General features: G+C 41.0%; 1 protein-coding gene across 1 annotated transcript in view; it reads left to right on the forward strand.

The window, feature by feature from the left end:
• The window catches only part of abca2 (ATP-binding cassette, sub-family A (ABC1), member 2), a 219,926-nt gene that overhangs the window by 200,444 nt on the left and 7,771 nt on the right, over nt 1–11,711 (forward strand). The window contains exon 45 of the mRNA XM_008277032.1: nt 4,963–5,097. Within this exon, the coding sequence (XP_008275254.1) occupies nt 4,963–5,097 (135 nt within the window). The remainder of the gene's footprint in view (nt 1–4,962; nt 5,098–11,711) is intronic.

Below are 11,711 nucleotides of genomic sequence, written 5' to 3' on the forward strand. Positions count from 1 at the left end.
GAAACATCTAAAACATGCAGGACTGTGGCCCTCGAGGACCAGGATTGCCCACCCCTGATGTAGGCTGTGGCTTGATGTTCTCACAACATGTGGTAAAAATTTAATTTCACCTTTATCTATCAATTTAATTTGTAAAGTCAGTCCAAATAAACATGTTCCTGATTAATTCTAACCCCTTAATGCACCTAAAGTTTTATATTTCACCCTCCATTTAGGAGAAACAGCTATTTTGAAGAAAGAACTACAACTTCCAGTTGCGCAGCCTCACTGTTGACCCGGAAGAGATCCGTCCTACAGGATCTATAATGTTTTTGTGTGTACAGTAGGTGTCGGTAATGCACCTGAACGTTGGATGCCAACCGCCAAATCAATAGAAGAAGAAGCAGCAGCAGCAGCAGCCGCAGCAGCAGCTAGGCTAGTAGCTAATGTAGACAGCCTTGACGAGTGAGGTAAAAGCTTCACAAAGCTACAGATACGTTCCCCATTGCTGGCCTCTCAGTTACAATAGTCAGATTATCCATCGCTGTGATCACAGTATACGTTCCGGTCGCCATTTTCCTGCATGTGTCCTTCTTTTCAGTGTTGCATTTGTTTACAGAGAAATGAAAGTAATGACGAGCTTGTAGCGCAAGCACATGCTGGGGAACACAAAAAAGTCAGGCAAATCATGTCCCAGGACACGAAACAATAGATTACATTTTGTGACTATTTTACCAATTGCCATGAGACTGGGTTGAACAAACACTATGAACTAATTCTCTGAAGCATACAGGAACAGGAAGTTAGGTCAAACGTGAATAATTACAAGAGCTACGGGGACCTCTAGGGACAAGGCAGAATATTGACGCACTAGATTTAGCCTTAGCAAAAAGTACAGTGAACACAACAAGAACGAGACTAGCAAACCCAGGACTGGTATGACCAGATTGGGAGAGCGACTAATAACCAAATGTAAAGCACAGCACAGATTAAAGAAAGGTTTACGGGGCCAGAGAGACTGGGAGCTTGCTAACAGAGTACGTGTTTGGGGTGAGGGGAGGCAGACGACGTGGCGAGTGGTGGAGGTGGCGGCAAAGCAGGCACAGTGACTGGGGCAGACGGAGCCAGGAGTTTCCAGAGGGAGCGTCGGATGTGTGTTGAGAGGGAGATCGCTGAAGCAGACCAGGGGCTGCAAGTGTGAGTGCTCAGGTGATTATCCAATCACTGTGCCCGCTTATGCCCTGCACACTCACCACGCACACGCCCACCTGAAAATAAAAGAAAAAGAGAGTGAATAGAGAAAAGGGGGCTGCAAGGTGGTTTGGTGGTTAGCACCGTCGCCTCGCAGCAAGAAGGTCGCCAGTTTGATAGACACCCGGGATCTTTCTGCGTGGAGTCTCCATGTTTTCCCCGTGCAGCGTGGGTTCTCTCTGGGTTCTCTAGCTTCCTCCCTAAAAGCATGCTGAGGCTAATTGGTGGTTCTAAATTGTCTGTAGGTGTGAATATGAGTGTGCTTGGTTGTCTGTCTCTAAGTGTAGCCCTGTGATAGACTGGTGACCTGTACAGGGTGTCCCCTGCCTTCACCTTAAGTCAGCTGGGATAGACTCCAGCTCCCCGTGACCCTGGTGAGGATTAAGCGGTGTGTAGACAATGGATGGGTAGATAGAGAAAAGGGAGAGAGAGAGAGAGAAGAAAGAGAAGACGGAGAGGCACTGCCACTAGCCCCACCCTGAGGTAGAGGGCGGGACAATTAGACATCAGGTATGTTTCCTGTAGAAACATTATCTTAGCTTTCAGTTATAACCTGCTTAGCTGTCAGTTCTTTTATCCTGTTCATAACCTGCTTGATTTTATATGTTTATGTAGACCACTACTGTTCCATGAAATGCATTCAACTAAAGTGTCCGTCATTATTTGTTAGGCTTATTTTGGCCCAGCATGTTACTTAGATTACTATAGATGTAAAGCTGAAAAGGCATTGAAGTCAAATAAAACTGGTACCATAATGAACAGAGAAAGAGATCCCCAACCCCTATATGAACAAGCCTGGTTTGAACACATGGGCATTCCCTTACCCTCCTTGAGTCTCCTCCTTGTGACACTTGGAACATTACAAATGCCGCTCTCATTGCTTACAAAATTAGACACAATTCACAACTTTTCTTGCATATGATAACATTACAGTTCTTATTTAACTATTTTAAAGTTAAGTATATATTTTCATATACCTTGAACATAAGGAATGATAAACTGCCTTGTAGAGTGATATGACAATAAGCCCTTTCTGTCTGCTTTCTCACGTCATCACATTGTCTCTGTTGTTTGTAGACTTCTGCTGAGAGGTCCGGGAGAACTCTTATCTTGTTTTCCTTGTGCATCACTTCTTTCTTTGCCCGAGCAGCTCTAAAGATGCTCTCTCTGTCCTTATAGTTAAGGCACTTCACAATAACCACTGTCAGAGCCCCAGTGGGTCTTTGGCTCATTATTCAGTGTACTCTCTCCAGAGCAGGCGATGGCACATTCAAGTTTTCCGTGATCCATTTCTCCATGAAAGATCGGGGCTTTGAGCCTTCTTCTCTCACAGGGATACCTAATATGCACATGTTGTTCCGTCAGCTCCTGCACTCCAAATCCTCCACTTTGAGTAAGAGTAGCTTCGCCCTTTTCTCAAGTTTTTCCACCACACCTTGTAGTTTGTTAATCAGGGATCTGTTTCACAAAGCAGGTTCAACAAACCCCGAGTGTAATCCTGAACTCTGAGTTGATCTACTCTGAGATAGGAAACTCTGAGTTTCCGGTTCCAGAACAGCGGATTTGAGTTACTTTAATCAACTCGGAGTAGTTTCACCGGAAGTTAAGTGCATGCACCACAACTATAAAAAGCCAGCATCAATGGAGCCCCGAGTCGACAAGTCACCATGGCAACGGGGAAGCAGAGGTTTTTCACCTCACTAGATTTGTAAATCTTAATGCGCTCATACAGCGAGTTTGAACATGTTTTTAAAAAGAAGTGGAACACCGCCGCAGCTGCAACACAGGGAGACGGCGTGGAGAACATTACTGCTCGGGTCAATGCATAAGTTTAATTTTCGTCTTTTGCAATCACAATAATATTACAGGAGAACTGCTTGAATGGAAGCCTATTAATTTATTTCATTTAGGTGCAATCTGGTGGGGGAGAAGAGAACTTGGCAGCAGTTTAAGATGAAATATAAAAACATTGTTCAAGTCTGAGGTTGCAGCACAATGTCATAAACAGAATATAATTTAAAATTAATTTAACAGATCTCTACATCATTCACCTGCAATCCTGTGGAACTCCTCCACGATGGTTCTGACAGGTTTATGTCCAAACAACAAAGATGGTAAAACCCATTTTAGGGCAAGGTACACTTTTCTGACTACCCTGCATACAGTTGCCTTACTCAGATGCTCTGCATCTCCGACATTGTACAAAAAACTTCCATTTGCAAAGAAACGCAGCACAACACATAGTATCTGCTGGGATGTGAGAGCATGACTACGGTTGGTAGTGTTGCACATGTAAGGACGGATTAGGTTGTATGTAGATGATGGACTGTGACGTGAAACAGTACTGCTCAAAAAGATAACGGTCTGGAAATGCTAGAACTATTTATGTCTGATAACCATCTCCAGATGAATATTTGATTCTTTGCGCAGTAATGCTGCACCTTCATCCACGGGATTGTTATCAAAAGGACATGTCATGTTCGTGAAAAAAGTCGCCTCCTACTGTGCCTAATGGACTTCTAATACAGCCTACTGACTCATTTTCTTAATGATTTTTGACAGACGGCAGAACTAGGCTATGTCAAAACTCGCCTGCTGACTGAATGAATGAATGAGGAAATCAAATAGCATGTGTGTGGCTGAAAGAGGGCGGAGACAGAGAGAAACTCGAGGTTCATTGAGAAAAACCTGTCCCAACCAGGTTAGGTTCATAGAGTCTGTTACTACGGTAACTGACGGAGGTCTTAAGTTACCTCTCTCTGTGAAACAGGCTAGAGTTACCCCTCTTCCTCTGGTTTGAGTTACCTCCCTTTGTGAAATGGGAAACTCAGAGTTTCCCTCATTTCAGGGTTAACAGACTCAGAGTTTTCACTAAACCTGCTTTGTGAAATGGACCTGAGGTCTTCAGCTGCAGACTCTGTTCTGCTTTATCAATGCGGCCGCTGCATTCTTTAATGTCCGATTGAACACTTAAATTGCTGCTAGAACTCCCTCAATTTCACTATGAAAGTCCTGTTTGAATTACTGTATAGCGTTCATACTTTCCACAGTGGAGGGGCTAGTGTTATTGATGTCATTTGTCCCTGCCATGTTCAATTCTTTGATATCACATGTTCTTCATTACGTTGTAATTCGGTTGCCTTTTGCATGTCCTTGTTTGCTCTTCTCAGCATATTTGCTTGTATTACTTCTGTTTTATGGTTGTGCCATTTTTTTCTGTTGGTTGGGATTGTTTAAATCGTATTGATTTCAGGATTAGCCACAGAGCAGAAGTAGATCTGACTTCTCAGCACGCCGCCATAACCGGAAATCCCCAGTGACTAACATTGACTTCCTGGATACTTCCATTCACTATAACTACTATTTTCCCAACTCTAACCCTTACCCTAACTTAAACATTTACCATATCCTTACACTAATTCCACAGATCTTGAGATTAGATTTTAAGAATTTACATTAAGGGGACTTGCTTGTCCACAAAAAATATTCACATCCCCACGAGTGCCACATGCATACACACAAACAAATACTCATTCAAACTTGGACTAGTTTCAGGTTACATAATGATAGTTATGAAACAAAAAAAAGAACATTTTTTATGTAAGTATAAATCATCTTGCAATAAAGAAGTCTTCTCAGCCCAATGAAATCAGTTGCTGTCCTTCAGTCTTGGACCAGTTTGATTTGTGAAATTTGCCATCACTGGTTGACATTACCTTTTTTCCCCTCCAGGTGGTGCAGTGGGCATTAGAAAAGCTAGAGTTGTCCAAGTATGCAGACAAACCAGCTGGTACTTACAGTGGAGGAAACAAACGCAAGCTTTCCACTGCCATCGCTCTGATTGGATACCCCTCGCTCATCTTTTTGGTAAGAGGTTTAAATGGATGCTTCCTATTGCTACTTTCTGCACAAGTACACTGAGAAACATGAGAAATATCAATCAGTCAAACTTTATTTGTACAGGTTAGTGCAATTCAGATAGCCTTGCAGATAATAAGACAGTTCGAACAGAAACAGTAAAACAATCACATAACATTAGAAAATAAAGAAAAGTGTACAAAAGTAATACTAAAACCAATAAAAAAAAATTTAAAACATAACAATCCAACTATAAAATTCATTAAAGACGGTGTTAACATTGCCACAAAATGAGAGTGAATAAAATATTGTACAACATGAGTACAAAAACTGAATAAATGAAATTTAAAAAAATTAATGCTTTAAATTTGATTTTAAAAACATCTAAGTTGATTTTTATTTTACTTTAAATTTAGTAAAAAAAACAAAACAAAACAAAAAAACAAACAAAAAACGATTTCATTTGATCAGGCTTCCAACAAGATTTTGGATGTTGGGACCTGTTGACTGGTGATGTAGATGGGGTGGGGGTTTGATCATACATAAGAAAATAATGTTTCATCTGATATTGGCTTTCTAAATTGTTGTCCTTTATTCAACATTCGGAATATAGAAATATGTTTGACATAAAGCTCCTTTACTCAAAAGTCCTTTTTTAGTGATCCAGAGGTTCAAGTTTCCAAGGAACCCTCTTGTACACCGCAAAGATCTCAGGTGAGCTCAAAGAAAATTTTTCCCTTCAGCAGATGAAAACAAAATTTAAATATCTCAGGGAAGTCACAATAAGAAAAACACAACTTGAACCTTTAACAGAACTTTAGTAAACATTGCATTTTGTCAAGGTAATGGCCAAAAAATAAATAAATAAATAAATATGTGGAAAATGAATACATTTGTTTAATTGTTCTGCACTTCATTTAAGATTTTACTACTTCATAGAATTGCCAGTGCTGCGCATTGATGCTCAATAAAAAACATGAGAGGGCTGCTGTCAGTCCTACTGATGCTGCTCTTACTGTTCATCGTTGGTGGTTGACCAGGTGATTGCATCTTGGTGGCCTGATTGTCAGCACTAGGTCATGGTCCTGTCTTCAAAAACAACTGGCTAAATGCATGAACACAAGCCGCTAATCAAGTGGATGAACATGTCTTCTAAGCAGCTGTATAATACCAACAACAAGGTTTCCTCAACTGTCTGCATGTGGATCCATAAGAGAGTACACGGTTGAAACTGGAAGTTTACATACACTGAATAAAAAGACAACCTTTTTTTTCCCACTATTTGACATGAAATGTGACTAAACGTTTTCTGTTTTAGGTCAGTTAAGATTACCAAAATTATTTCTATTTGCTACATGTCAGAAAAATGATAGAAATATTTTTCTGATAATTTTGTATGACTTTCTTCAAAGTCAGAAGTTTACATACATTTCCTTAGTATTTGGTGGCATTGTCTTTAAACTGTGTGACTTGGGTCAAATGTTTTAGGTTTCCTTCCACAAGCTTCTCAAAATAGTTTGCTGGAATTCTGGCCCATTCCTCCTGACAGAACTGGTGGAACTGAGTCAGGTTTGTAAGTCGCCTTGTTCACACACACCTTTTTAGCTCTGCTCACAAATTTCTTCAGGATTGAGATCAAGCCTTGTGATGGCCACTCCAAAACACTGACTTTATTGTCCTTATGCACTTTGGACTGTAAGTAATTTGACGGCATGCTTAGGGTTATTGTCCATTTGGAAGACCCATTTCTGCACAAGCTTTAGCTTCCTGGCTGATGTCTTGAGATGTTCTGATAATATTTCTACATAATGTTAATTCCTTGTGATTCCATCTATTTTGTGAAGTGCACCAGTCCCTCCTGCAGCAAAATACCCCCACAACCTGATGCATCATCTAGGCTTTCCCAAATAGTTTGAAGGAATAGTAATCTTAGTGTATGTAAATTTTGACTTTGAAGAAATTAGTAAAAAAAAAAAAAATAATAAATAAATAAATTCTCAAAAAAAAATTCTTCATTATTCTGACATCTAGCAAATAGAAATAATTTTAGTAATCCTGATCTAAAACAGGAAACGTTTTGTCTGATTTAATGTCAGACAGTGAGGAAAAAAAGGTTGTGTCTTTTTATAGAGTGTATGTAAACTTCTGGTTTTGACTGTAATTTCTGGAAAAAGCAAATGAAGACAAATCGTAAATGACCTGAACCATTTACAGTAAACATCCACACAAGCGCTCATAAGTTTAAAGAGCGCAGAATATGCTGACTTTCAGGTTTAAAAATGTAGTTTTGGGATATACCAGAATGTTTGTGTGCTTTCATTTTCAAGAAACACATTACTTTTCTCATAATGGACATTCCTGCAACACCTTTTGTCACCCTCTGTCTGAAACAATCAGCTCCTGTCTCTTTAAAGCCTCACACAGACAAGCACTGTCAGCTCTGACTGGTCAACTGGCCTGACGGAAGGAAACAGTATTGGTTACATATCACAAGGGTTGTTCTGTATGAGTATAGCATAACCCAGTGGTTTTTGGCTTGGAGCCCCCCCTGCTTGTATAGAGGAAAACCTGAGCCCCCCCAAGCCCAAGCACACACACACACACACACACACACACAATAAAACATGTGAATAATTCCTCTTTTTTATTTATAAACAACATATAGTTTTAGTTTTTGTCATTTTCTCTTTGCTTCATATTGGTTATACTTGTTGTACCATGTCTCTTTTCAAAAGAGCTAAACATTAAATGTAAACTTGTTTTTCTATCAACAACACCAACAAATAATGATTCATTCCCAGCATACAGATTGTCAGCAGTAATTAAGCTCTGTCCTAACTTATTCCCTCTCTATTAACTGAAACAGAAGAGGTTTTTGCATATTCACATGCAGAACATTTACACAAACAAAAACAATAGCTTCTTACTTCTTTAAAAAAAAATCTGATGTCCACCTTAAGCTTGCATGCCTCTGACCAGGTTTGGGATGTCAGGTATGATGCTTGTGACAGTCAGTCTTAGGTCCTGGTGGACATCCAGTCTGTTTGGGGCTTTTGTTTTTATTGCTACAAGGGCGCTGAAGGCAGTCTCTGACAGATACGTGGTGCTGAATGGGAGGATAACCCTTGTGACTGCGTGTTTTGCCAGTCGGGGAGCAACAGCCTGTCCTTTAACCATCCAAAACTTTTTGTATCCCTTCTCCTGGAAATATTTTTTTGACACAATCAGCTTGAAGGTCAGCAAGCTCATCCTCACAGCCAAGACAGTCCACGTCCTCGAGACTGGAAATGTAGGGATCCATCACCCAAGACTCCTTTGATAGGTACTCGTCAACATCAGCAAAATGGAACTGAATAACCTTAATAAAGTTAACAACTTTAACAACAGTTGCCAGGGTCTCACTGAGGTCTTCTGAAAGTTTTTTGCCAGCCAATGCTTGGCGATGTAACATGCAGAGGAAAATTGCGCTCTCCAGGACTTTTTCCTTCAGTCGGCCCTGAATCCCTTGTTCTTGCCCATCATCACAGCAGCCCCGTCAGTGCAGCTGTAGCTGTCTCGCTACCTCCATGGGTTCTGCCAGCACAGACACATGAATTGCCGTTGGTCCACAATCTTTTATTTGCCGTACGGCGCAAAACCCAGCACAAAACAAAGAAACAACAAAAAGCGGCCGTGTGTCTGCAGCAAGCACTCTCCAGTCAGCGTCTTTTATCTTCCCAACGCAGGCAGAGATCCTCCTCCTTGGCCTTCTTCTCTCTTCTGAGGGCCAGCACCCTACTATGTGCACAAGCATATCCACAATTAGGCAGAGCAGCAGCACCTGGACCCATCAACTCACCTGACACTAATCTCCTGAGCTCTGCCCCACACCTCTCTCCCCTGCCATTTGCCACCAATTACAACCATCTCCACAGCAGCATGCAACAAGATTTTCGTAGGGCAGATTGTTGGATGAGAAATATGAGTCCACAGTCATAAAAATATCTTGACCCGTTGTTGTTGTTGCTAGATTTGTAGACATAAGAATGTCTTGTTTCAAATCCTCACCGTCAGTATACTGCACATAAACTATGAGCACAGATTCGTCTGACACTGTGGTCATTTCATCCACCTGAATGGCAAAGGGAATATTCCTGAGCTTTTCGTGCAGCTGGTTTTGACAATCTCCAGCCATTTTATCAATTCTGTCCTCACAGTGTTGTCAGAGAGGGGAAGGGTTTCAACTTTTTCCATAACTTGTGGACCACATAGCTTCTCTACAATTTTTAGGCATGCAGGTTTGATGAGCTCTCCGATATATATTTTAGCCTTGGCAATTAAAAGCGAACATTCAAATGACACCTCCGTGGCTCTGATTAAATCACTGCCCACTTTTTTGCATACTGATGTCTCTGGATCTTTTTGACAGTGCCGTCTGTTTTTTCCTGTGAAAAAAATCCTGACCTTCATTCATAGTCTCCAGGTGTTTTGTTTCCTGATGTCGTCTTAACTTGCTAGGCTTCTGCTCTGGTGAAATCTACAGAATCCAACATCTGTTTGAGCAGTAAAGCCACAGAAACACATCTGTGATCAGGTTCAGTCAGAACAACAGTTGCAGTGATCGGAGAGTGTCTTTTTAGCTACCTAAGCTAATCTCAGTCTAAACCTAGCTTAACTAAACTAGGCTTAACTAAGCTAAGGGCTACATGGCCAGCTCCATGCACCCCAGAGAAGACCCACAGCTTAGGAAGGCTAATAAAAAAGATCGCTGACCTGCTGGAGGATATTCGCCAGCTCTCTGATGAACTGAAAAACAAAGACGCTGTGCTGTCCAGATGTATGGAGGTGGCCCACGAACAGTCAATACGGATTGCCTCTCTCTATGTGGCCCTCCAAGACACGGCGCCCTGGGACCATAGACTGTATAAAAGATGAATGTAGCAGCCGGCCCTGAAAAATGAAGCCAACCGGAAAGTGTCAAAAACCTGCAATATCACTACGTCCGCGAGTTGCTGGCTCCACAAAGCCCTGGCTCCCATAGACTTGAATTGGAAAAGAAGTGATCATAGATCACGAAATACCGCATTCCTACAGCTCAGGATTTTTTTCTTATTAGTTTTCATAATCAAATCCAGAGATCAGGTGGCCAATCTGAAAATAAATCAATACTGAACTTAAAAAGAAAAAAAAACAAACAAACATTAGATCCCACTGTTTTTAATAACTACCGACCCGTATCAACTTACCTTTTTTAAGTAAAATTTTTAGAAAAACTAGTTTTTAATCAAGTCAATGACTTTTTAATCAGAAAAAACATTTTAGAAAGACATCAGTCTGCTTGCAGGATGAACCACAGTACCGAAACAGCACTTTTAAAGATTTTAGACGACATCAGGTGGAATTGTGATAACAAGAAACTTACAGTGTTGGTTCTACTGGATCTAAGCGCTGCTTTTGATACAGACCATCATATTTTATTAAATAGACTCAAGCACCTGGTCGGCCTCTCTGGTACTGTTTTTAACTGGTTCAGCTCCTACCTCACAGACCGATGCTTTTATGTAAGTATGGATACGTGTTCCTTAGGGACCCATAAAATTAGGTGTGGGGTTCCCCAAGGTTCAATTTTAGGTCCCATTCTTTTTCATCTTTACATGCTTCCTCTTGGGGACGTCATCAGGAGACACGGCATCAGTTTCCATAGCTACGCGGATGACACACAGCTGTACGTCGCCGTGTCTCCTGATGACACAGGGCCAGTTGATACCCTTTTTAAATGCATTTTAGACATCAAGTCATGGATGGCAGCGAACTTCCTACAGCTCAACCAGGACAAAACAGAAGTTTTAGTTGTAGGTCCTGATGGCCAGAGAGAGAAACTTTTATGAAATCTACAAAATTTTAAACCAGCACAATACGTAAAAAATGTGGGCGTTTTGTCCCGCATATTAAAAACACAGTGAAAATAGGTTTTTATCATCTCAAGAACATAGCCAGAGTCCGCCCGTTTCTCTCTCAGGCCAGCACGGAGGTGCTAATGCATGCTTTTATTGCCTGTCGTTTAGATTACTGTAATGCCCTGCTCTCTGGTCTTCCCAAAAAGAGTATTTTAAATCTCCAATTATTACAAAACTCTTCTTCTCTTTTACTAGATTTTAAATGTCTCAACGGCCTTGCGCCCTCTTATTTAGCTGACCTGCTTTTACCGTATCGACCCTCGCGGATCCTGAGGTCCTCCAGCAGTGGCCTTTTATCCATTCCAGCAGCAAGAACTAGAACCCACGGTGAGGCGGCATTTAGCCACTACGGCCCCCACCTGTGGAACAGCCTGCTGGAGAGCCTCAGGACTGCAGACTGTCGATACTTTTAAAAGAAGGTTAAAGACACTCCTTTTTAATCAAGCCTTTAATTGGCCTTTTAAATTATTTTACGCTCGTCTCAGTTATTTATCTATTTATTATATTGTTATTATTGTTATTATTATTTTTAATCTTATCTATTTTGCTCTTTTAATTTTCATTTTATCTTACATCAGGCCTTTTATTCTTTGTAGTTTCTAGTTTTTTGGGGTTTTTTTTTAACTCCAGTGTTTCCTTAGGGGGGTCCTCCACACTGGGGGTTGTGTCCGATCTGCTGCTGGGGGT

The sequence above is a fragment of the Stegastes partitus genome, unplaced genomic scaffold (genome assembly GCF_000690725.1).
Source record: "Stegastes partitus isolate 25-593 unplaced genomic scaffold, Stegastes_partitus-1.0.2 Scaffold86, whole genome shotgun sequence".
In the NCBI taxonomy this organism is placed as follows: Eukaryota; Metazoa; Chordata; class Actinopteri; family Pomacentridae; genus Stegastes; species Stegastes partitus.